The sequence below is a fragment of the Haliaeetus leucocephalus genome, unplaced genomic scaffold (assembly GCF_000737465.1).
Source record: "Haliaeetus leucocephalus isolate CR32 unplaced genomic scaffold, Haliaeetus_leucocephalus-4.0 Scaffold932, whole genome shotgun sequence".
Taxonomy (NCBI): domain Eukaryota; kingdom Metazoa; phylum Chordata; class Aves; order Accipitriformes; family Accipitridae; genus Haliaeetus; species Haliaeetus leucocephalus.
The window spans coordinates 13191970-13215582 of NW_010973368.1; the positions used below are offsets into that span (position 1 = coordinate 13191970).

Genomic DNA, 23613 nt, shown 5'->3' on the forward strand with positions numbered 1-23613 from the left:
TTCTTTATGGGTGTCAGTTGTTTAGATGAGATATCCAAAGACCTCCTCATTCTGATTAATTTTCTTAGGAAGAAGGAGAGAAGACAAAAGGGAGCTTACTTTACTTGATTGAACTTTGATAGCTGTAAAGTTCTATGAAGAGACTGTAATCCAACTCCAGATAATCTCTGCTGAAGACTAAGAAACATGGAAGAACCAGAGAGTAAGATAGAAAGGCTCAGAAAAAGTTGTCATAAACCAAAGGAGCCTATGAAGAGTGGCACATAATGAAGAGCTGTCAACACTTTCATTCCAAACTGATGTACTTTGCTACTTGCTGCTATAAATAGCTGCCATACCCCAGCCTGGTATTCACTGGTTTTCAGGATAAGGATATAAAGTTTCTTGTATTAAGTTTTATGCTTTCAGAGAAAAAGCACTAGCCCTCCAATGATATATTTTAGCCTACTTCAAGGAAGCATCTTCAAAAACTCTAATACAGGTTTTCTTTTGGAAGAAAGTATCCCTGTCTTCACCAAAAAGCACAAACAGGTTCATGCATCACAAAATCAGATGACTGAACGTGTTGAACATTTTCATCAGCAAGATGAAAGACGTATTTTTTTTACTTAGGTTGATTTACACTGAATTAAGTTGGGCAGTCTGGATCTGTTCGTCAACAAGCACAACGGATCTTATTTTTAGGTTCATGGGGTGAATCCAGCTCTAGTCAACAGTGACAGGAGAGAATAGGAAAGATTTCAGCTTTCTGTTAACTGAAAGAGGTTCAGAATTTTATCTTCAGTGTTTAAGATCTCCTGCTGTGCACTGCTGCTATTAAATTCTAACTGCAGCTCGGAAGAAAAATCCCAGGGAAACAAAATGCTTATCAAAAAGAATGAAGTGTGATGGACGGTTAGGATTACCCCAGCAGATAACATGACTACAAACTGGTTTTAAATACCTGCAAATAAATTGCTGTATATTCTGATGTGTCCTGATCCCAGGTAGTGTTAGTTCAGCTGAAAACTAACCCAGGGCAGAGATACACCTTATGCTAAAACAAAATATGTAAAACTTATAGCCACATGTTGTAACTTTCACTCAATGTAAATTATGAAACCCTGATTTTATGAAGCACATTGCAGTCAACCTTATGAATTTTCAGGTGGAGGCAACAACACGACATAATCACATAAAGCATACTATGAAACTAAAAATGTGCTAATGAAAAATAGTGACTAAAAGTCACACAGAGAAAAGTTACTGCTATTAAATTGAAGACTTCTCTTTTGTCCTGTAATGCACAGGTACACCTTCTCTGGCAAAAATCCTAAATCAACTATCCTAAAGTGATCACTGAGGTGGACAAAAATTACAAGATGCAGAAGTGGCTCAACTGTGTCTATGGACAAGTCAGAAGAGTCTCTTCAGTTGCACTAGAAAGTCAATACCAGCTCTCAACATTTCTCTGTACTTAGTTTTACATCTGTCATTTCTTTGTCTGTTGATTTGGGCACTTGAAAGATATTTCTAGTCCTTTTACCGGGCACTTATGTCTTAACAGTAGCCTCAGCAAATTAGGTTACCTATTATTTTTTGTATCTTCAAAAAAGAGAAATCTTCACATGATCTGGTAATTAAAAGCAGCAGAGAAAAGGAAGCAGAAGCAGCCTCAGAAGCAGAGAGGTACTTTTAAAAAAAAACCAAACCCAAAACCATGGTATCTGTTCCTGATAAAATTATTAAGCCTCTTGAACATCTTTTCAAAGATGGCCACCATCAGTAACGTACAAAAAGTGTATTTCTTCAGGTATTCTCTACAGAAGTTCCTGGGCTAAGATTTCCTGTATCATCCCTGCTAAGAAAGAGCTAGCATGTATGTTCTTCACCCTTCTCCACACCCAATTTATTCCTGTGAATTAAACATAACAAAAGGTGCAGGATAAAAATTAATTTAAATCCTAAAAAAACAAACTCCCCTACCCAAATAAACCCTCAACCTCATTTTGTTGCTCCACTGGCTTGCCATTGGAATTGTAATCAATTCCTGGGGTCAGTGTGTTCTAGCACCTGCAGCTCTGCTCTGTCTCCAGCTCTGTCGAACTGCATGGAAAACATGAAAAAGCATTTCTAGCCTTGCCCTTGCAGGTGGGCCAGATTCATGGGCAAGTCACCACCACCCCTCTTCCACAGCTCTCAGGCCCTACGTAAGTAAATGAAGCCAGAAGAATAATTTTTGAAGACTAGAGCTCTGAATTGTTCATATTTCTACTGATAATTATCTGGTTTTATTCAGCATCTTATAAAGCAAGGCACAAATGTACAAAATTGCGTCTACTAAATCAGGTCCTTTTTATATATATATACACAGTTATAGTAATATAAAATGTGCTTAGACACTGTCATAGCACAACAGTAGAGGAATTGAGGACAACCTGATAATAAACACAAATACCAGGTCCTACATTTCTGTTTGTGCTTCACCTGAAGGAACATATTCATATGCAGATACACAAAGCAATCCGACCACCATCCTTAATTTTTCCACACCTCACAGAGATCAAACTTTGTTGCTAAGAAGCTGTGGAAGGAGTAAAAGGCAGTAGACCAGCACCCAGAAGAAAATGATGAAGTAGAATAGCTCTGGCTGCTCAACAATCGTAATCTCATGAGTTGGTGCTGGAGTCTCACTTGCTTCCAAGTCCTTTTTCTTCCTGAAAACAGGAGAGAATTTGATAAGAGGCAGGAAAAAGAAGAAGAAACCCTCACTGTTAATATTTACTGTAAAGATCAGAGGGTAGACTAAAAGACAGCGGTTTAATGAACCATTTCAATCTAGTCAGTTGGAGTGCAAGTTAGACTAGGAGGTGCATAATGGGCTGTAACAGTGTGTTCCCCCGGGAGCAAATGTACATAGCAATTAATCCTCCGAAAACTCCGGACAAATTCTCAGGTAGTTTAAATACATGCCATTACAGTACAGTCCTTTGATGTAAGGTGATTTCCATCAGTCAAAAAGATGCCCTTTTATATTCAGAACAGTAAACATAGCTCTGGGCAACACATATCACACTTCCACAATTTTACTTGACTTGTATCTGACTTGATATACTTTCACCAAATCATCAACTTTCAGAGCTGCTCATGTCAGACACCAGAAGATTAAACAGAATTAAATAGAAACAGATTAAACAGAAAAAGCCCAAGACTTCCAGAAACCAACTAGCAGTTGGGGTTTTCTAGGACAACTCCAAAATGCCAACCTTCCAAAATTCCAGCTCATAAGGTTCATAAGGGCAAAGCCTGATGGACTTTGCCAGCACCACTGAGCTCTGACGAAGACAAGAAAAGGTCTTATTTAAAAAGGTACGAGATGGTACACTCATTTTATAATTTTATAATACTACATGAATCACCCTCTGGTAGACCTTTTTTTAATCCACTTTTGGAGAAAACTGGTTTTTGGCCTGTTTCAATGAGTCCTTTTTCTGGCTTGGGGCATCATACTTGCTCAGATATTATACTGGATATATACCTGAGTATTACACAAAACTTACTCAATATCAGCAGTCTGCAAACAGGCGTAACTGTGACAGGTATTCATGTATTTTTTTTACAGAAGCATAAGTGAGACCAGGATACTGGATCCTGATAATATTTTGTGTGTTTTGTGTATTTAAATGCAACCGTCATTTTAACTAGAAGTTCTGGGAGGTACTATTCTGTATCAACTGAGAGGGAAAACCTAAAGCAATCCTTGTTTCTAATAGATATGTAGACCTTAATACCAAAGGGATACATACTCTGTGTTCAGGATCCATCACCCTACATCTAAACTAAACACACATACAAATTATAAAAACTCATGGGTGCTCTAACAGAGGCCAGAACTCCACTGAAGTATCGTCTTTCCCTAACACTGACCACACTAAACATTGTCTTGACAGTCTTCCAAACCTGGAAAGAGTCATCACTGCCAGAGGGCCTCATATTTGAAGTCCTCCCACTCTTTTCCTGGTCTGAAATATCCACCATGTGGGGAAAGTGCTCACAGTCTTGCTTAGACAGCTGAATCTTTCCTCTCAAGACAGGAAAAAGCATTTTAGTCAAGGGGGAGATTGAGCAATAAAGAAGTTTTGTATCTTACACCTATGGGAAATATGGACTCCAAGCCGTTACACAAGACATCCAGCCAGTCTCTACCATTATAGTTAATTTTCATTTCCCTTTGTAACATTGTTTGAAGTACCTAGGAGTTATGGATTCTTTGCAAAAGGCTTTGTCTGAATAAGAATGACTGACCTGATGATTAATGGATTTTCATCCATATCCGTCATCTTCTGCTCGTTTACACCATAGGTTTCCTTAAACAAACCAGGAATAGATTATGTAAAAAGAATAAAATTCAGCATCTCACAAAGATGGTAATTGTGTGTGTATTTTATGCAGAGTATGTCTAACGTTTGCTCAAATAAAATGAAAGTGTGCTTATAAATTTACTCCCTGCCAGCACATCCACAACTGCAGTCTGGTACACACACAGAAAAGGCAAAAAGTTGTGAAATAAGATATTTTTGCTTTCAACTACTTTCATTCAGTTGAATAAAGCTTTCCTCATTCATATATATTTCTAGTAGCTCTGACAGTGTTGCAAAACTAAAGCATCTGTGTGAAATCTCCGTTTCATTCAACATTGGTGGCAGCATTTCTTTAAAGCTCCAAGACAGTCAGAATTTTATTTTGTGCTGAAAAGAGCCATATTCCTATCCTTGCTCAGTGTGCCCAGCTTGTTGATGCTGTCCCTTCCTTCTGACTTAAAAAATAAAAATCCAGAGCTCAGTTGTATAGTGTGCTCTCAAGAAACCAGTGTGAATTACATCTGCCTTGAAGGATGCAGTTTCACATTATAGGGTTAGCTGCTGCCATTCAGATAATATAATACACCGCTGCTATGAAGGACAGGGAAAGAACCCAATCTTTCATAAAAAGTGCACATCAGGAGACACCCAGCATTTTTGCAGGGCTGTGACCAGGACACCAACATACATACAGAGAATGCACAAACTAAAAGAAACTGGAGCATCAAATAAAGGCAGCTTCAACGAAGCGAAATGTTGCAGCTATACAGTTATGATGAAGTAAGCCTCAAAGTTATAACAGATTTAATTGTAGTATTAGGTGCTCCTTTGTGGGTTTGTTCAAGGTTCAGTAAGGTTCAGTTCCATATATTTAGGAGAGTTCAGTAAAGCTTTTAAGCTATATCTGGTTTTGGCACGAAAATTATTAGAAGTCACAGGGTTTTTGTATTGTCACTGAGCTTTATATATAGAATAGACGCTTTTACAGTATGTGAACTTTTGGAGTTTAAGAGATGTAGAAAAACAGCAATAGGTAAATTTCCACATACTTACCTCCTCAGAAGTATTAGGAGATCTTTTTCGGAGATAAATGTTGGAATCACTGTCACTGGTTCTGAAATGTATGTAAAAGCAAAGTTTTTAAATTCATAAAGCTAAGTTTTGTTTTGACTTCAAAGAGAGCCACTGCAACTGCACATGCTAGTTTTAAGCTATGCAAAACCACAAATATGCATTGTTGCACATATTAGAATATGGACTTGAATTTATCAGTAACTTTATAAAAAATAGCTTTGTGAAAATCTGACCCATGATAAAAAGCCATATGCTCAAATTGGAATCTTTTCTGAAAAATGGTATCTGATAGGGTTTTTGCACCTTTGACATCATTCACATTTAAGTGAGAGTATACCCCAGGTTTTATGGCTATCTATATAAATAAAAAATTGACAGACTTTGCAGGGAGCTTGAAGGAGACAATGGGTTTTTCTAAACAAACTCTTTCAAGTTCATTAGACTGCTATAGTGATAAGCATCAACAAATCACCGTTCATGTCCCACTCAAAAACATTACCTAAGAACTAAATTAGAACATAAGAGGGAACAGAAGTGAATGGAGTAAAATTAGCTGAGTGTCTCTGTACTGAGTCTGGCTCGGGTGCAGTTAACTTTCCCTACAGCAGCCCCTATAGTGCTGTGCTTTCTATTTGTAGCTAAAACAGTGCTGATAACACACCAGTGTTTCAGCTATTGCTAAGCAGTGCTCGCACAGCACCAAGGCTGTCTCTCCAACCCTCCTGCAAAGGCCAGTAGGCTGGGGCTGGGCAAAAGGTTGAGAGGGGACATAGCCGGGACAGCTGACCCAAACTGACCAAAAGGATATTCCATACCATATGATGTTGTGCTCAGCAATAAAGCCTAAGAGAAAAGAAGAAGCTGGCAAAGGGACACATACACACTCATTATTAAGGCATTTGTCTTCTGAAGCAACCACTACGCCTACTGAGACCCTACTTCCCAGGAAGTGGCTGGACATTGGCTGCTAATGGGAAGTAGAGAATAATTTTTTTTTTTTGTCCTCTTTTGCTTTGCTTCCACACATGGCCTTTGCTTTTTTGCATTAAACTGCCTTTACCTCGACCCATTAGTTCTTCACCTTATTTTCTCCCCCCATCCTGCTGAGGATGGGGAGTTAGAGAATGGCTTGGTGGGCACCTGGTGGCCAGCCAAGGTCAACCTACCACAACCTTGTTCACTTGTTCCAAGACAGAGAAAAAGGCCAACAAATATCTGTTGGAATGAAGCAATGTCACACTTCCACATGGTGTCACAATGCACATGAATTATTTAATCTATGTTACAAAACACTCTTTCTCTTGGAAAAACAGTTGTAACACTGCCATGTTCAAAATGCACTGGGGTTCCTGTTGGGTTTTGCATAGCAAAGTTCTCGTAGCAAAGTCAAATCAAGTCCTACTGGCACTGAATCACTCAACATGTTTAAGATAAACACAGGAAGAAACCATTGAGTCCCAATACACTGCTCCTAAAAGAAGTCTACAAGAAACATCCAGTGGACAGGGCACACTTCAAAAGACCAGGCATTCATAGCAGTTAGGTGTACTTAAGACAAAGTTAATGTGAAATACCTGGTAAATTCCTGACAATCAGCAATTTCCTCCAGTTTATCTTGTGACAGAGCAGTAGTAGCAACTTCTGAGATTTGCAAGTCTTCTGCTTTGATCGTATTTTTCCCTTCTTCCTCCCTATTACTACTTTTTCCTGGTCTCTTTATGGCTACTGATAAATCCTCTAGATATTCTACTATGGCCTGTTGAAATTAAGAAATATTTTGCATTAGACAACAAGATTTCTTCCCTGCTCTTCTAAATATCTTAGTGGTGTAGCCTACTCAGAAGTTAAATTGCATGTAGTACAAGACTGAAAGTCTCACTAAAGAGAGTAAAAAGCAATTCATTTCTTGAAAATAATTTTGGATACATTAAGCTATAAAGTATCATCAGTTCAACATACATACAATTAGTTGTCAGTTCTTTTTATGTAAGAAGACATGACAGGACATGGGTCTTCGAAGTAATCCACTAAGATTTTTTTTAATTTATCCTCAATTAGTCTTTGAAGCTAACAGCAAATTGACTTCATTACTTTAGTCAAGCAACTTGTCTAAGCAACATGTGGAGTAACATTAAATGGACACTTATTCCTGAAAAGCACTGTCTAAAATTACTGCGCTGGAAAACGTGTAAGACAATCCAAAATCAGCGTCTGCAAGAAGAGATGAGTAGCAAATTGCCTAAATCCAATACACAGAATAATTACCAAAAATCCCTATTTCTCCTCCTCCAGTGTAGACAATCCTTCATTTTACCCACATAACTTATCCTACTCAAATTGGTTTAAGTTTTTATAGGCAAACTTATTTGGATTCAGACAAAAATTACCTTTGCCTGTACCCTTTCTAAATCAACAATACTACTTTCTGTTCATCTCATTACAAATTATTAAAAATACCGTCTGTGATAATCTTTTATGCCCAGGGATTACACAGGAGCCTCAAACTACTTTAAAACATAATTAAAATTCACATTTTTGCAGTACTATTAGTATTAAGGCTTATACTCTCTTTTAATGTCAGATCTTCTTAGGGATCTGCAATTCTATTCATTCCAGTAGAGGGCTGTGGCAAACAGCATTACTGGACAGGAAACCAAGTACATTTTACATATTTCTCCAAAGCACTGCAAAACGAAAGCAAATGAAAACCATTGAGGTCAGATGCTAATCCTCCATATATACACAAAGAAATGCTGGTAATAAATAAAATACCTCAGGGTGTTGTGGAATGGTGGAATCTTGATGGTTGGCAGCCTTTTTGCCATCTTTTTCAATTTCTAACTCTTCTCCTACTAGTAATGGCACTTCTTTTTCATCGAAAGAATTCATGTGACTGTTAGTATCTGTTGTGTCCTCCTCGCCATCCTCAGTATCCATTTCTGATGGAGGGACACCTAGCTTATTCCCTAAGTCTGGGTCTGGAACATCTTCCTTGTAGTTCTGTTCTGGTAAGCCCTTCTCATGTAAAACACTTGTTACTGTTTCAGAAGAAGATTTGTCATTTCCAGTACCATAACCTTCAATACAAGGCTCAAGGTAAGCATTCAAAACTGCTGAAATGGGAACATTATAATGTGGATAATAAAAGAGATCGTGGGGTATCACAGATACTTTCGAAGAACTGGGTAGCACTTCAGCTGAAGACTCAACTTCATCACAGCTGTCCAGGTCTTCTGGATTTTTGGGTACATCTGAGAGAGAGTCATCAGATGCTTCAGGCTCTGTAGATAGTTCTTGGCTTTTGAGATCAGAACCATTCAGTGAAGAATGGTTAGTTTCTATTGTCTCAAAGACAGGTGATTGCTTTGTATGTTCATTTTGTGGAAGCTTCAGTATTTCCTCATTTAGATGAAGAACATACTTATGTGTATCTTCTTGTTTTGAGGTACCTTCTGGTAAAAGAACTGAATTCTGGGGTTTGCTCTCTTCTACTTTATTTATAGATTCATCTGTAAGTATACCTGAAGTCCAGGATAATGGACTCAAAGAAGAAGTGTTGGCTGAAAGGCTCTTAGTTTCGTTGTCATATTCAGTAGAGGTTTCTTTAGTTAATTCTTCAGAGTAGTCTTCAAAAGAGTCAGCAGAATTTTTCTGATCTGTCAGAACAGCTGGAGAAAGGTCATCGTTCTGTTTCAGTGGATCATCAGATATGCCCCCTTCACCTGGCATGAATTTATCACTTAGAACCTCCCAAGAGGAATTGGATTCAAAACTGACAGATCCTGTGATTTTCAGTGAGGTAGGCCTCTGAGGCTCCTCTTCAGAAGTTTCCTGTGAATCACCTAACACTTGACTCAATTTCCCATTACATTTTTCAGCAATGGTTTCTGACGGAATTCTCTCAGGGGTGTCATGAATATGAACCTTTGGAGGAGCTGGATGACTCCTTTCGTGATTAACAGTATACATGTTTTCTTCACTTTCACTTAAAATCAAGATTTTGCCTTCCTTTTCTGAAGGTGTGTCTTTGATGTGGACATACGTGGACTCAATTGGAAGCTCCTTGTCAGGATCTGTAAAGTCTTCCTATAAGTGATGATACACCATTAAAAGACAAATCATACCTCAGATACCATTTTACTTTTCCCAAACACTCCAGAAAGAATAACTACCCAGCCCATCATCCCACTACGTTGTGAATGGCCAATTAATGACTCACTTATTTTGAAAGTAGGGAAACCAATTTGGCAAGTCAAGTGACTTGAACAAAGCTCAACGTCAAGAAGCCACTTGTACAGGAAGATTAGAATGCAGACAAGCCTACTCCTCAGTTGTTATGTATTCATCTCTGTCTCCTATCATTTATTCCTCTCCAAGTTTATCCTCTGTTTCTCCAGAAGACCTTTGTCAGTCCCTCACACTGTCAGTCCCTGTTTGCTCCTCAATTCTTTATTTTTGATAGCCTGCATTAAAGTCCTGGTCCTTTAAGCTGCAGTTTATTTCATGCTTACAATGAGTGCTATTGACTGCTGCATTGACAAGATTCAGCCTCTGCTATCTTGTGTCTGATATCTGCTAAATTCAGATTGACTGTGGGCCTCAAACTTGAGAAGACAAAAGTCAAAATGAAATTCAAAGTCCAATGAATCATCATAGTTGAAGGAATAAATTTCAGCATTATTTAAGACTAATATAGCAAAGTAGTAGTGCCCTATGTAACCAGTTCTAACCTCTGAAAGTTATAATTGGATGTAAATGTTTACAAGCATAATTCTATCTATCTAAAGCATTTTAGCAATCGCCAATGAAAGCCCATTTGACTGGATTTAAGAAAAATGTGAAAAATAAAATCTGAGTTTGTGGTTTATTTTAAATAGCTTAGAAAGAAACCTAGAAGATAAATACAGCAATATCTGACTTTATTAAGTACACCAAAGCAAATTAAGAAAATGATGTGATGTAGCAGTAAACACATACCCCTTCCAGCTCTGGGAAGTGTTCCAGAAATTGTGCCACGTATGTCACAATTGACTGTTCATCGGGTGATTCCACCATGATATCTGTGGAGACAAGACACAAGGGGCTTGAGCACACATGGATTTAGAACACCCTTGCAGTGGAACAGATCATCAGACATTTACGCCTTTATGATGAGAGAAATAACAGCTACAAATGCTTTTCTTTTTCTGACAGATAAGAGACATACTTTTCACTGTTGATGGTACTCAAAAGAGTTCTTAACATCTTATTCACATTAATTTTTTCCTGTTTCCAAACACATACCAAACCCTGCTCAGGGTCCCTTTTCATCCAGCTTCATACTGTCATTTATGTCGTTGTCACTAGACAGTGATCTTGTTGAGTGACAGCACAGAGGTTTATTTTTAGCAGGATGGCCCAGTCTTCTAACAGGTGACCCATGAAAGCACAAACAACCAATCTGTGCTTTCAATTATAAAATCAAGGCCTAACACCTGTCTAGTAGAGTTCAGTGAAAAACACTGCAAGAAGCAGCTCCATTTATATACATGTATTTATATACAAACATATATGCTGATATTTAGATATATAAATATATATGTGTGCACAGATGCGTTGTAAAGGAAAAACTGGGAGATGCAAATACATTTGAAACGTATCTACCCATTTTCCCGGTATGGCAGACTCTCATACTTCATCATGGAGTGACATTTAGTCTCTGCAGACTGTAGGCATTATGAAACGGTGCTAATGCATTGAGACGCTTCTTAGGCCGACAGGGTGGTGATTAATACTCACTAGTAATGCAGTTGTCACATAGCATCTAAACATTAACCAGGACCAGCGTACATAGCTAAAACTATGGTAAGATCTCTGCCACCAAGGAGCTTACAAATATGACTGGAAGCACACAACTATAAGCCAGTGACCAATTCATTTTTATTATTCTTATCAATCAGCCCAACACACTGATCACATTAACAGCGTAATCACTGGGAGGTTTTTTGTAGGTATCACAATGCAACATTCATGAATTCATTACAGTTTGAATGTTACCCAACAAAATTGATGTAGGCATTTTACCTTCTGGTTCTAGGAGTCGAGGAACACCCAACTTATTTTGTGCTATGCTGAAAGCATCCTCCAGGTTTTCTCGAGATGATTTCTCCAGTGCTTGCTTCATGTCTACCAACGTACAGTCTATTGCTTTTATGATAGCTAAGAAAGCAAGACCACTCCTCCAACTGCTGGCAAAGTCCTGAACTGCAACACCGTACCTGAACAGAATTACAGTGGTGCTGTTACAAAATCCAAAGTAAAGGCATCATAATTTTCAAAGACTCCTGAAAGTTAAAAGTAAGGTTTCTGAGTTGCACTAGTCACATCTGAGATCTTTTTGGATTTCAAAACACACAGAATACATCCATAAAACACAAGGATTCACAAACTGGATCAGTATGGCTAACAGCTGACATCAACCTGCTTGTAGGAAGTAGTTAGTAAAAACAAAGCCCTCAAGAACTCAGCAACCACATTTAACATTCACAAAACCAAATGTCTCTGTGATTCCTGTTTCTGTTGCTCTCCAGCATTTTAATGCCAGAGTTTGGGAAGACTGCCAACACTTAAATATTTAAACACATAAGCATAAATGATTCACATTCCTGTGTACTTGGCCTTCTATAGCAGAAAACTGTGCTTTGCCAAATGCAAATGGTATCAGTATATGTATAAACCACAAGTGTGCTAGATGCCCAAAGTTTTGGAGGAAAAAACAACCATCAAACTTGCAATGAAATACAGCTCCAGAAGAGAAAGTTCTGCACAGGTCATTGGATAACAGGATTATAACGACGCTATTATGTTTTTAATAGACCAGTTGCAAGAACAATTTTCTCCTATTAGATGTTCTCAATTTGTACTCTTTGACTGGACTGAAAAGTCTATGGCCTTTACTTCTCTGGTCCTCACTTTCCTTGTACCACCTCCCTGTTAGTGACAATATCAGAATTATTTTGGGACTAAAACCATGCTTCCTCTAAGGTCTGCACTGGCAGCAGTGAACTACGGATCTCAATGGGACAAGTTTATCTGCACAACAAGCACCCTTAGCTTCACTGGAGATAACCAAGAGATGATGTGGCCCACAGGACCAAGTATTTAAGATGTAAATGCGTATCTTCAACACTAGACATAGAACATTTGTGTTCACAGGCAGATTTGGACATATAAATCCATCAAGGGACAAAAATGCCAAATATTCAGCTATCCAACTTGTATAAGTAAGTTTGACCCTTGCCCTCTTTAAAACTCTCTGGCAGCCATCACTTCAGATAATAATATATGTAAAATATACTCCAAGCATTTACACGTGCACTATACATCTCACACTAAAGTTTTTTAACCCAACAGTAACTCTACCAGGTTAAAGCATTACTAGACAAAATGCTTTGCTGAAATAACTACTTTTTTATTGAAGAGGAGAGAGACATGTAGAGCAAGGGAACTGGACCCAAATGTTACACATTCATGAGAAGCAACTTAAGGTTCACCCCCTTCCCCTCTTTAATTCTGAGGAAAGAGGGACTCTTAACAGGTGCTCTGTCCTTCAAGGCACTCTGCAGCACACAGAGAAGTTCCCTCAGGGCTGCTGCTTACTTTAAAAGGCTGTTGCTGAAGTCTTTCAATATATTTATTTTTTTCAGTTCAACCCTTGTTTATGCCGACGCTTTAATTAGCAAAAGATATCAAATAGACTGCACGAAAGCCGGGGGGCAGGGGGAGGAGGGAACAATCCTGTTTTAAACAGTGCCAAGCAGATTAGTTCAAGTTAACATTTAACGCTCAAATCATGAAGCCAGCAATGCATACGGCTTCAAGGTCAGACAGCCGCTGTAGACACACGGCCGTTGTGGTATACCCCCCTGCAGAGACCGTACGCTTGCAAACTTCAAAAGCAGAAGAAGCCACAGCACACGGTAATGTGCACACGGGGCAGAAGAGAGAAAAGAGACTCAGCTTCAAAAGGGCAGGTGGCAAAACACCGTTTTATACAAGGGTTTGTTAGCTTACTTTCTGGTTTTCCTCTGAACCCAGATTAGAAGGGCTCTGATGGCTTTCCGCTGATCCTTCACTGTAATGGACATGTTTCTCTCCACGCTGGGAGTGCTGGGGTGGGATGTGTCTGACTCCGGACCGCTGGGCCCGGAGGACAGGCTGGAGGAGGAGGAGTTCCTGTTGAGGTTGCCTGTCAGCTCCTTAATCTGTAATGAAAGGTGAAACACGCAATGCTCTGGTTTAACACCAGCTGCACGGAGAACTCAGTGCTTGTTTTCATGCAAACTTTAAAGGTAACAGCGCCATAACTGAATTTTAAGAGGTAATTATAGACCTGGCCATTATAACTCTTGACTTGTATTGCACAGGCGTGCCAGCCAGCAGCAGCCCAGCTGGCAACCCCAGGAAACAGACAGGGCAAGTATCAGTTCAGGCTGAACTGGGCAAATTCGGATTAAACAAAAAGCAAAAAAACGTGTCCTTGAATGAAAAATTAGTTTCACTAGAATTGTTCTCTTCACAGGACTTGCTTGAGTGAATATTTTTAGCCAAGAAATGGTGACCTGCAGCAGCACTCCTGTCCTTGGTCAGCATTGACATTTGAGCCCAAATTATCCACTCTGCTGCTCTTAGGTCCCCCATGCCCTCTGCTGCCGGGGCGACAGATTCTGGTCGCACCATCTCTGCCTGCGAGTCCGTCTGGCCAAACTGGTGCTGTGCAGCACTGTTCAGCTTGAGGAGCTCAGCCAGGGCGAGAAACCCCAGTGCAACTTCCAGATGATTTTTTTAAACCTATAGCCATTTCTGAAATGACCCCAAGACAATGAAGGAGCCTCACAGTCTTACGAGAGTTGCAGAACCCTCCCTCCATCTCTGTCTGTTCATTAGAATTTGGTATTGTCTAGAAGGTCATTTTCAAAATACGTGTAGGTTAGGGAGCAGTTTTAATCTAAGCCTGGGGCTAAACCAATTTTCAGGCTCAAATCAGTTTTATCAGTTCCAAGCCCTTCAAGATCTTTCATTTGGCCATCTACATCAGTTGTGAATTTTTTCCATGATGAGTAAGTCTCTGGAGATCAGTGATTCTGCATGGAATTTCCCACTAAATTGGACCAAATCAAGAAAAGGTTATTGAAAATAAACCGTGACCTGGAATCAAACCCGAGATGTTGGTTCAGATCCAGGGAATCTGGAACAGAACCCTGGGAAGGCACAGGAGAGAAGGTAAAGTAGTAATCCAAAGTTCTAATTCTGGTCCAAGTCAAATGAGGCCTTGAACTGTCTCCTATTTACACCAAAATAGGTCCAATGAAGTAAAATGAAAGCAGCTGCAGGTATAAAATTAGCATGTATTAGGAGGGAAAAGCCCAGGTTTAGCATGCTTAATTATGTTCTTTAAGATTAAAAATCAATTTAAAAATCAATATTCAGCTGGAATAGATTGATACCATGAAGACTGTTCACTTATGATCAAAGTATTAAAGTTTTATTACCTGAAAAAACAAGATTATATTCCATATTAGCCCAAGTACCAGGGAAGAATTTCCATCTGCTATTTCTGCTGCATCAATGCTAACAAGCTTTACCTGTAGAAGAGACCATAAATTCAGAGCCAAATTCAAAGAAGCAAGCTAAATGCAAAAAATGCACTGAGACTACTGGATATGTCCAGAACACTTCTGCCACTGACTGGCCAGCCAAAAAGCAATACTGAAATCTTGTGTTAATGATAGTTTTCCCTGATCTCAACCACCTTGCTCATGGAACTCTTATCTCAAGCCCCCATCACAGTCTGCAAAACAGAAGTGAGCCCAGTTCTGCAGCCTCAAGACCACAAATGTGTTTCCTCCATACAAAAATGGAACAAGATGGTGCCCCCTCCAGTGGATCCTATTCTTAAAAAGTAGAGAGTCACTTCTTGTACAAAAATGAAAATCCAAATAAGGGCTGCTTAGTTCTGTTTTGCTATGCATCTCCTTTCTCCTTGCTTATCTCACCTTACACAGCTTGTAACAGAGTTCTGATTAAATCAGTTAGCAAAAGGATAGGGTTGCTTACTACAAGCAAACTAGACTTTCCCACAGTGAGGTTTCTTCCACCTGATAACACCAGGATGTTATTCTCTTAGACAACACAGAGTTGGTTTTGGCAAAGGTCATGGAGGAGGGAGGAAGCAAGGAAGCTGTCAGTACTGCACATGGCACCCAGACCGAGTTAAAGCCCAGCATACAGCCCATTTATCACTTGGAAACCCTGTACATGATGAATCAGTTAGCAGTGCTTTACCCTGCTGCCCCAGTTCCACAGAAGCTACACTGATGGGTTCCACCCACTGTGGTTTAATATCTAACCCTGAAGGTCTTGGCAGCCAAGGCATTTTGCCAACACTTTCATCACCACCCTTCACTAACTGGTTTGGTTAGACTGAAAAAAGGAAAGCAAAATAACTTTTTATCTAGTGGTTTGCACAACAGTTTTCAATCTTAGCAAGAAGATACCTCTAGCTGTCATATTTCAAGGCTCACATTTCTTGCTAGCTCCAAGGTATTTGGCATGGGAAAACCTTTAAGATCTAGTACATCTGAACAGCAGTTTCTCCAAAATGGGGAGCAAGTGGCATTTATCATTAGACTGTTCTCAGTGTCAGCTCTGTCCTCTTACTGCTGCTTATGTTTGTCACCCAGCCCAGTAGAGATACTTGGCTAGAAGATACTGACTGCTTACTCTTAAGGAAACAAGAAATCCACAGAAAAGTAGGTGTTTTAGCACTACTAATTAAAAGGCCGCCTGTGTCCAAGGCTCCTCCTCCCTGGCCCTGCTCATTGAGGTTCTAGATTGTCCCCTAGCGAGGTCCTGGCAACCAGACACGCTTCAGCTGCAGCTCTGCAATGTGTTGATGTCAACAGAGAGAAAAAATCTCATCTGCCAGTGGGCCTTAGCCGGATTTGGGTAGAAAGCATCAACTGGGAAACTGCTAAGAAATCTGTGAACACGTAAAATACTTCTTAGCAGTTCTCTAGCAGGACATGTAGACATAGACATTGAGGGCCAGATCAGCCCCTACTGGTGGAGTTTCCAAAAGGAGACTCGAACACCTGGAAGTTACTGGACAACTTCTTGACCTTTCACATCCTCTCCTGGGGAAAAAGGCAAAGGAGGTTAAACCTCCCACATCTACAAGGTCGTAAGAGATCTACTAAGACCTCACATCACACTCATTCCTGCACTGAGCTTTGCAGTGACTCTCCTGCATGACTAGCACTGCTGCAGGATCTCTGGAACAAGAGCTAAGCTCATTGCAGGGAAGCAGCAAAGTGACATCAACTGCTGTTGTGGCATTCCATGCAAGGCAGGGTTTTGCCCCTGTGCACACACCGGATCCCTCCTCACCCATAAAGTTTAAACCCTGCTGCAGTCCTTTATAGGACATAGTCCAATATTTGTTTTCTCTTTCTGAAAGATCTAGGTATACCATGTATATGAGTTGTTATATGGCTAGGACTTCTCTCGACCCCATTACTTTTCAACATTTTTCAGGAGCAGAGAGTTTTCAAGACACAGGCCACATCCATAGGGCTTTGGAATAAAGGCCTAATGGGAGAAATAGAAAAAGTAATGAATCATTTCAAGCTACAGGGTCTGTTCTTGCTTGATCACTTAGAACGTTAGGAAGTGATGTTGCAGTAGTGCCACAGTGACTATGAGGGAAGTTATATCCTTATAAGGTTTTGATTCCTGGAATTATGCATTTATGTTATTTATCATGTTCCCAGATTTAATTTTCTCTTACCTTTGACTCATGATTAGCTGCTGCAGCAGTTTACCAGATAAATACATGATATGTAATACTGAAAGTATTTCTGATGGAAGAGAGTCATCTACCTTCAATGTAACTGAAGTAATGCGACTAAGTCCCAGTTCATAAAAATTACTTGCATTTCTTTTTATTTTCTTTTAATATTGGGTTCCTGATCCTTTAATCCTGTTGAACTTTTACATTATAAAATGAACAAATAATCCTTGTTTTAGACTCTGTCGGTGTTCTCATTGTGCATTTTTATGTGGCTTTTCAGCCTTGCTGCTAGGGTAAGTCACAGTGCCTTTAAGTGGTACATTCCTCTTATGTACATGCAGTGCATCAGACTAATTACAATTACAACAATTACAATTTGCAAAATACATCCAGAGAAGACCAGCCTTTGGAAATACTCACATTACTGTCCTCCAAGAACTTAAGTGCTTTGGCTATGTTGTTCAAACGAAAAATGCGATGGGTTGAAGATTTGTATTCGTGCATCTAGAAAAAAATAAGAGCCACACTGTTTTTAAAAATGGTGGAATTACTCACCACGTCATACGAAGCTTAAAAAGCTACAAACACAGAAGCAAAATAAAGCTAAGGAAATCTACCTATGTAAAATTATGGCCATCTCTGATCAGTAAAGTGCTTCAACTACATGATCTGCCCTTGCTGTAGCAAAGCAGGGTTAGCAACCAGCGTTCCTGCTCTCCAGAAGTTATTACTCTCTTGGACCTGCCACGTTGATTATTTACGTAATCACTCCCCAACCATGTTCAGTCACAGGGTCAAATTTACCTGAAAATTTGTAGTAATAGATTTTTTTTGTCTTGCATTAAATTAGATGATGCTAATTAAGAAGAGTGAGCAGTTTCCATAGCAGGCACAGGCAGGTGGGAGGCAGAAGCCTCCACTTTGGCAGAAATGAAACAAATTCATTGCATGCCTGTCTGCCTGCAGTTCTACTTTGGCACACTGTTTTTATCACATGCGTGCAGGAACACCTAACTGTCAGCACAACAAGTTTGGCCAGCTGACCTTACCTCCTTCCCTGCCCTCCTCCCTGACCTCCCGGGGCATAGCCTAAGGTTTACCATGATGTGTCTCCCCCTTCAATTCCTTTCCAGCCTGGCTCTCAATGCAATCTGTGTGAATGCCCACAGAGACACTGCCACTTCTGCTACAGCTCCCCAAAACTGCAAGAATATTAAAAAATAGGCTGTTCTGAGTGTATGACCACAGTGGCCATTCACGCTGCAGTATGCAGATGGTTCAGTCACTGTAGAGCATCACCAGGCGATTGCAAGTGCATCTGCAGTGGTGAGGCAGCTGCAGAACAGGAGTCTCATCTTATCCAAGTGTAATACCCACACAGGAGAGCGTACTTGCTGACAAGACTGATGTAGAAAGAAAGCATTAAAGAAGTCAACTGTAACTGGTCATTTGTATTTGCACTGGGTGTTTCCATTTCTGGTATGTGGAACTTTATACAGCTCTTACAAAGAGAGGAGGAGAGAAAAAGATTCTCATAAGTGAAGCTTTGCCCTTCTGATTTAGACCATATCAGTAAGACTAATGGAACCTGAGCCAGGATACCAGAACTAAACTCACAACTACACCAAGCATCAGCACACCTATTAAGTGTCATAATGATCTTAGACAAAATAGAAACAGAATTTATGGATTAAAAAAATAATATAGCAAATATGTCTGTTCCTGCTAACGTGACTTGGGTGATCTCCAAATGGAGTATGTGAGCATTAATGTATTAAAGCCTTAAAAAAACCTGAGGGGTAGGAACATTTACACTGATCACACACCATTTACACCTCACTGTTATATATTTCCTTGAAATCTAAGTTACAACTCAGGACACCAGACTGTAACATAAGGAAATCACAACAAAGTTGCTGAAATTCTTATTACTATACAGAAGACATGGGATCAAATTCAGCCTTATTCCTTGGATGTCCTTATACTGTTGCTCATAACACACAGAGCTCCATACCTAAGGAGGTTTCTTGCTCTTGTATACATACCAGCTTTTGTCCTGACAGGACTTCCAGTAGCGCCATCAAGATTTTGCCATCTTGTATATCAATAAACAAGTCTTTTACTTTCAGAGGAGGCTTGCACTGTGAAGAAAAAAAACCAGGTAGCTTTTAAAGCAGTACTGCTTGGTAAGTCACCATGATTTCAGAGAGTAAGAAGGAGAATTTTACAAGACAGAGGTCCTAGAAGTAAATCATAGCCTGCAGGAAGAAAGGGCTGACTATTCTTCACATCGGTGGCAATTCTGTCCTAGGAATGTCGGAGCTAAAACTGAGATATAGTACTCGTGTAATTGAGATCAGACAAGGACTTATTTCAGATTTTCCATAACAGAACCTCACCCTAAATACTCTGCCTAGGAAGCGACCACCTAAGGATTGGGTGCTGATCCCTCAGACTAAGACAAGTCCAGCAGAAGCAAATCCCATTTTATGCTGAAATAAGACCGTGGTCCAGCTGGCCACAATGTCCTGTCTCCTCTGTAAGGTTTCTGCTGGTGACATTCTGTTTCCCAGTATTTTCTAAGTACTTTAAATAGCAACTTCTTGTATTGTGTCTCTCTCTTCTCAGCAAACCTCCAAAGGGAACCATCTCCTCACTTTACTGAGGTGTCTGATGCTGTGTGCACTGAGGCACACAGCCAAGTCAGCTCAGGCCTTAGGGGTAGTCTCAGCTGCAGCAATTATGCTCTGTTCAGGTGTCACTCACTCACATGTCCCTAAAGAGCCCAATCTTTTTATCTGTGGTTGGGCAATGCACTACTGTTTGATTAAACACTGCTTCAGGCAAATGGGGACCATACATTTTTGTTACTAGTCTTTAATCTAGCCAAGAGTACTCAACGATGCTCCCTACTGAAAGCAAGCAAAGTATCATTCATTTCAAAATTAAATAACCTATCTGAAAGCCTCAAACCCAAACCTTTTTTATTCTTTCAGTACTTAAGACAAGAACAACCAGAACTCGGAAGATGCAGACCACTCCCAATTATCCCATGACCAGCAGAGCCAGCTCCTCTCAAAAGATGACCCAAATGGGATGGTCTCCTCTAAAAGGGGATGCACCACACCATAAGTTTCCTGAAGAAGTACAGGAAGACAATTTCACTGCTGCCTTTAAAAGAAACAAGCCATTCTGCAAGAAGTGCTTCTTTGAGGATAAAGGCAGAAGCCACCTTCCTCAGTGGGTGTCCTTGGGGAATCACCTGTAATTAGAGAGAGCTTTAGCGAAGCTCTCATTATTTACACAGGTATGTTTATTATGCCACTTCCAGGAAAAACTCCAGTATAGCAGCAGACTTTTGTCCTTTCTTCAGAAAAGCATTTTTCTTTGTTGAAGCAGAGAGGAAAAAAACTTGTATGCACTCCAGAGAAAACAGTTCACCTGCCCACAAAGTTTCTAAGACTTCATATGCTTGGCATGGCAGAATTAACAGCACCCTACAGCCTTTTCATGATCTAATTCCTTCTGTAAATCAAAGAGCTTCTCCACAGTCACATATCTGACAACCCTTTTTGACAACTTCCAAAATTGCAGTTATTTTAAAGCCCTAGAGCCTGATTCACGAAGGCATCATGTAACACTGTCTTTGTTCTGAGAGACCTTTGGGAGCAATTGCTAGTCAAAACATTTCCAACTAGCCTTATTCTGATTTTCCAGTGAGATTTAAGAGGATCCCTTTACTCCTTCAGCAACACTCACTGCAGAGTAGTGGACTTAAGCAGCTATATATGTGATGCCTTTCTTCTAAAACCCCTTTACTTTACTATGTCTGAAATGCAATCACTTCCCAAGAACTACAGGAGCTAAACTGAGTCAGCTTGTAGCCCAAACTTAGTTCCAGTCTGTACTTCGTGAAATTTAGCCACAGATACTAAAAGCGTGGTGAATCTCAAATCGCAGTCCAAGCTGGGTCTTCGTCTAGATCAGGAAGCTGGTCTCATTCCTTGATCCTGCACTAAGCATTGCTGCTGTCTCGGTAATATTAAGAATTTTTTTTTCTTTTCATCCTCAACAGCAGGAAAATTGTTCTCTGGATGGCAGACTACTCAGGAGAGTTAGTACTTATCTGCTATCAATAAGAACAGTAAATTAGGTTTAATAGCCATATTATGGTATGATTAAGAAACAATTACATCTTAAAAATATCAAGTGATGTCCAAAAATTAGTTCTCCAGTGTAAGTGGATATGTAAAGATCCCATCATACAGCCCCCGCAAAACACGACTGACAAGGAATTAATGTTTCCCATCTGCAGATCTGGGATGAAGCCAGGTTCTGAAGAACATCTGTCTTTGGCCATGATGCCTCAGATGTTTGAACTTCCAGTCCAGGGAAGAACACAGTCATCATCACCTCAGAGCAGCCTCAACCACATTTGATTTTATGTGGGTACGTTCTGTGGGAAAATTCTAGTCTCATGATAACAGTCAGTAGCATTAAAGACTTAATTGCACCTGAGATGAACTAAAGCCAGCCAAGCATTCGTTGTGCCTGAAAAGCAATGTTAATTTACTCAGAAATATGCTTTCAGCTTTCCCTCATTCTCCTCCAAATGTCCCCATATGCATAGAAGTCAATTTTGTTTCTAAATTTTAACTACTTTAAAAGGAATTAGCTGCAATCTATCTATGGTTGTGTCCTTGTATCTCAACATCAAGACTGTTTGTCAGTCTTACCTTTCCCAAATGTAGGTTTATCCATCTGGTAAAGGTCCTCTTCTGTACATTTTCCCGTTCCACTAGAAATACCAGAAACACAAAACAGCAATTAAGTTTCCACAAGAGGGAAAGCTGGTAGGAAATTTCAAAAACCGATGCACAAAAAAGTCAGAATTCATGACAGCCCTGTGAATAAAACAAATATATTCCAAATTGGGAGATATAAGGTTGAGCGACGGTGCTTTTTATTCAACTTCTTTGCTCAGACATGAGCTATACGCTTGTAGATGCATTCTAAAGGACGTAGGAAGAAATCTCTCTTAGTTTTGCTGTCTTCAATGTAGCTTTTCAGAGGTGAACATTTATGTGTCGTCCACAGCTCTCCAGTGATGTTAGCCTCTCAGCAGGCAGCTTGACCCTTCTATGTCAATTTATAGGATTATTGCTCCGACACCCTCATGCAAATTGGGCTGGCCTGGATTCCAATGTACTTACTTGCATACACACGGAAACAGGACCGCATTAGCCAACACAACAATTTTGTCTTCATTCTTATGAATGGAAAAGCCTCATCAAATCTCATCTTCCCAATCTCCTAACTAGTGCATTTAAAATCAAAACTCCAAGTCCCTACATTGAAGAATCATTTCATTTCTGTTGCAGGAAGACGAGGAGCGCCTGTTCCTTGCCAGAAGTGCTGTATGCTAGGTGCTGTACAAACAGCTCTTGGGACAGCTGAAGAGTTTTTAATCACATCTGCCATTTCCTGAATCCGTTTCCATAGTAAACTACAGCAAAAGTGTAAGGGGAATCATATTACTGACCAACTTTCTTTTACCTTCTAATATAAAAAATTAGACCATATATTTAATATAAATGAAGTAGACTGACACAGTAATATTTCATTTTAGAGACAATTATTCTCATGTGGTTCTCAAATTTCACTTGAATTAAGGAAATCTGGCAATTTATGAACAAAACCCATTAAAACTAGTTATATGCTGTATTTCAATTTACTCATAGAGCATATCAAATATATTTTTAAACCATTTTGTGTTTCTTCAGCCCTACAAAAATAGCTAACCTATCTGCTGGGAAATCACATTCTGTAGAAGTCTGGTTTGTTTTTATTGGTCAGACTAATTATAGGCTAAGTAGTAGCTTCCGTAAATCAAATTTTAATATTGTTCTTTTTGATCATTTTAACTGAAGGGTCAGCAGCCTCTAATCAGATGTATAATTGTTTTCCTCATTTTGATGCATTGGAATAGAGCTTTCAGCATGAATTACATTTGTCACTGATGGCCCTTCAGGCCTTTTAAGTCCTCTTATTCCTGTAAAACCTGATTTTATGTAAGATTGGTTAAAAAAAGTCATTACCCCTTAAGTGCTTTAGAAAACATGGAAAATGCCAAACTAATTATTGCTGTTGGCTTTTCTTTTAAAATATCTTAGAAGAATGTGCACAGATTTGAAACAGCTCTCTACAAATGAAACTGTAAATTATATTAGGGTTCCAGAATATCTGTAAAAAACCCACAGCATTTACCACCTACAAATCTCAAAGTACAATAAACTAAGAGACGTGACACATCTTTCTTGGTCTACCCTTCCTTCAGCACCTTGACCCCAGAACTGGCTTTCCATGCAC

At 39.6% G+C, this 23613-nt stretch overlaps 1 protein-coding gene across 1 annotated transcript; it reads right to left on the minus strand.

The window, feature by feature from the left end:
* Positions 1 to 1962: 1962 nt before the first annotated feature.
* On the minus strand, positions 1963 to 22485 carry CLMN (calmin (calponin-like, transmembrane)). Its single transcript, XM_010584020.1, has 13 exons — positions 22458 to 22485; positions 21981 to 22042; positions 19290 to 19385; positions 17665 to 17748; positions 14945 to 15037; positions 13467 to 13657; positions 11478 to 11671; positions 10392 to 10474; positions 8187 to 9500; positions 6989 to 7170; positions 5394 to 5454; positions 4285 to 4346; positions 1963 to 2696 (listed from the first exon to the last, which is right to left on the minus strand). Exons 1-13 carry the CDS (start codon positions 22483 to 22485, stop codon positions 2543 to 2545), a joined length of 2604 nt encoding a protein of 867 aa, XP_010582322.1. The 3' UTR covers positions 1963 to 2542.
* Positions 22486 to 23613: the final 1128 nt, after the last annotated feature.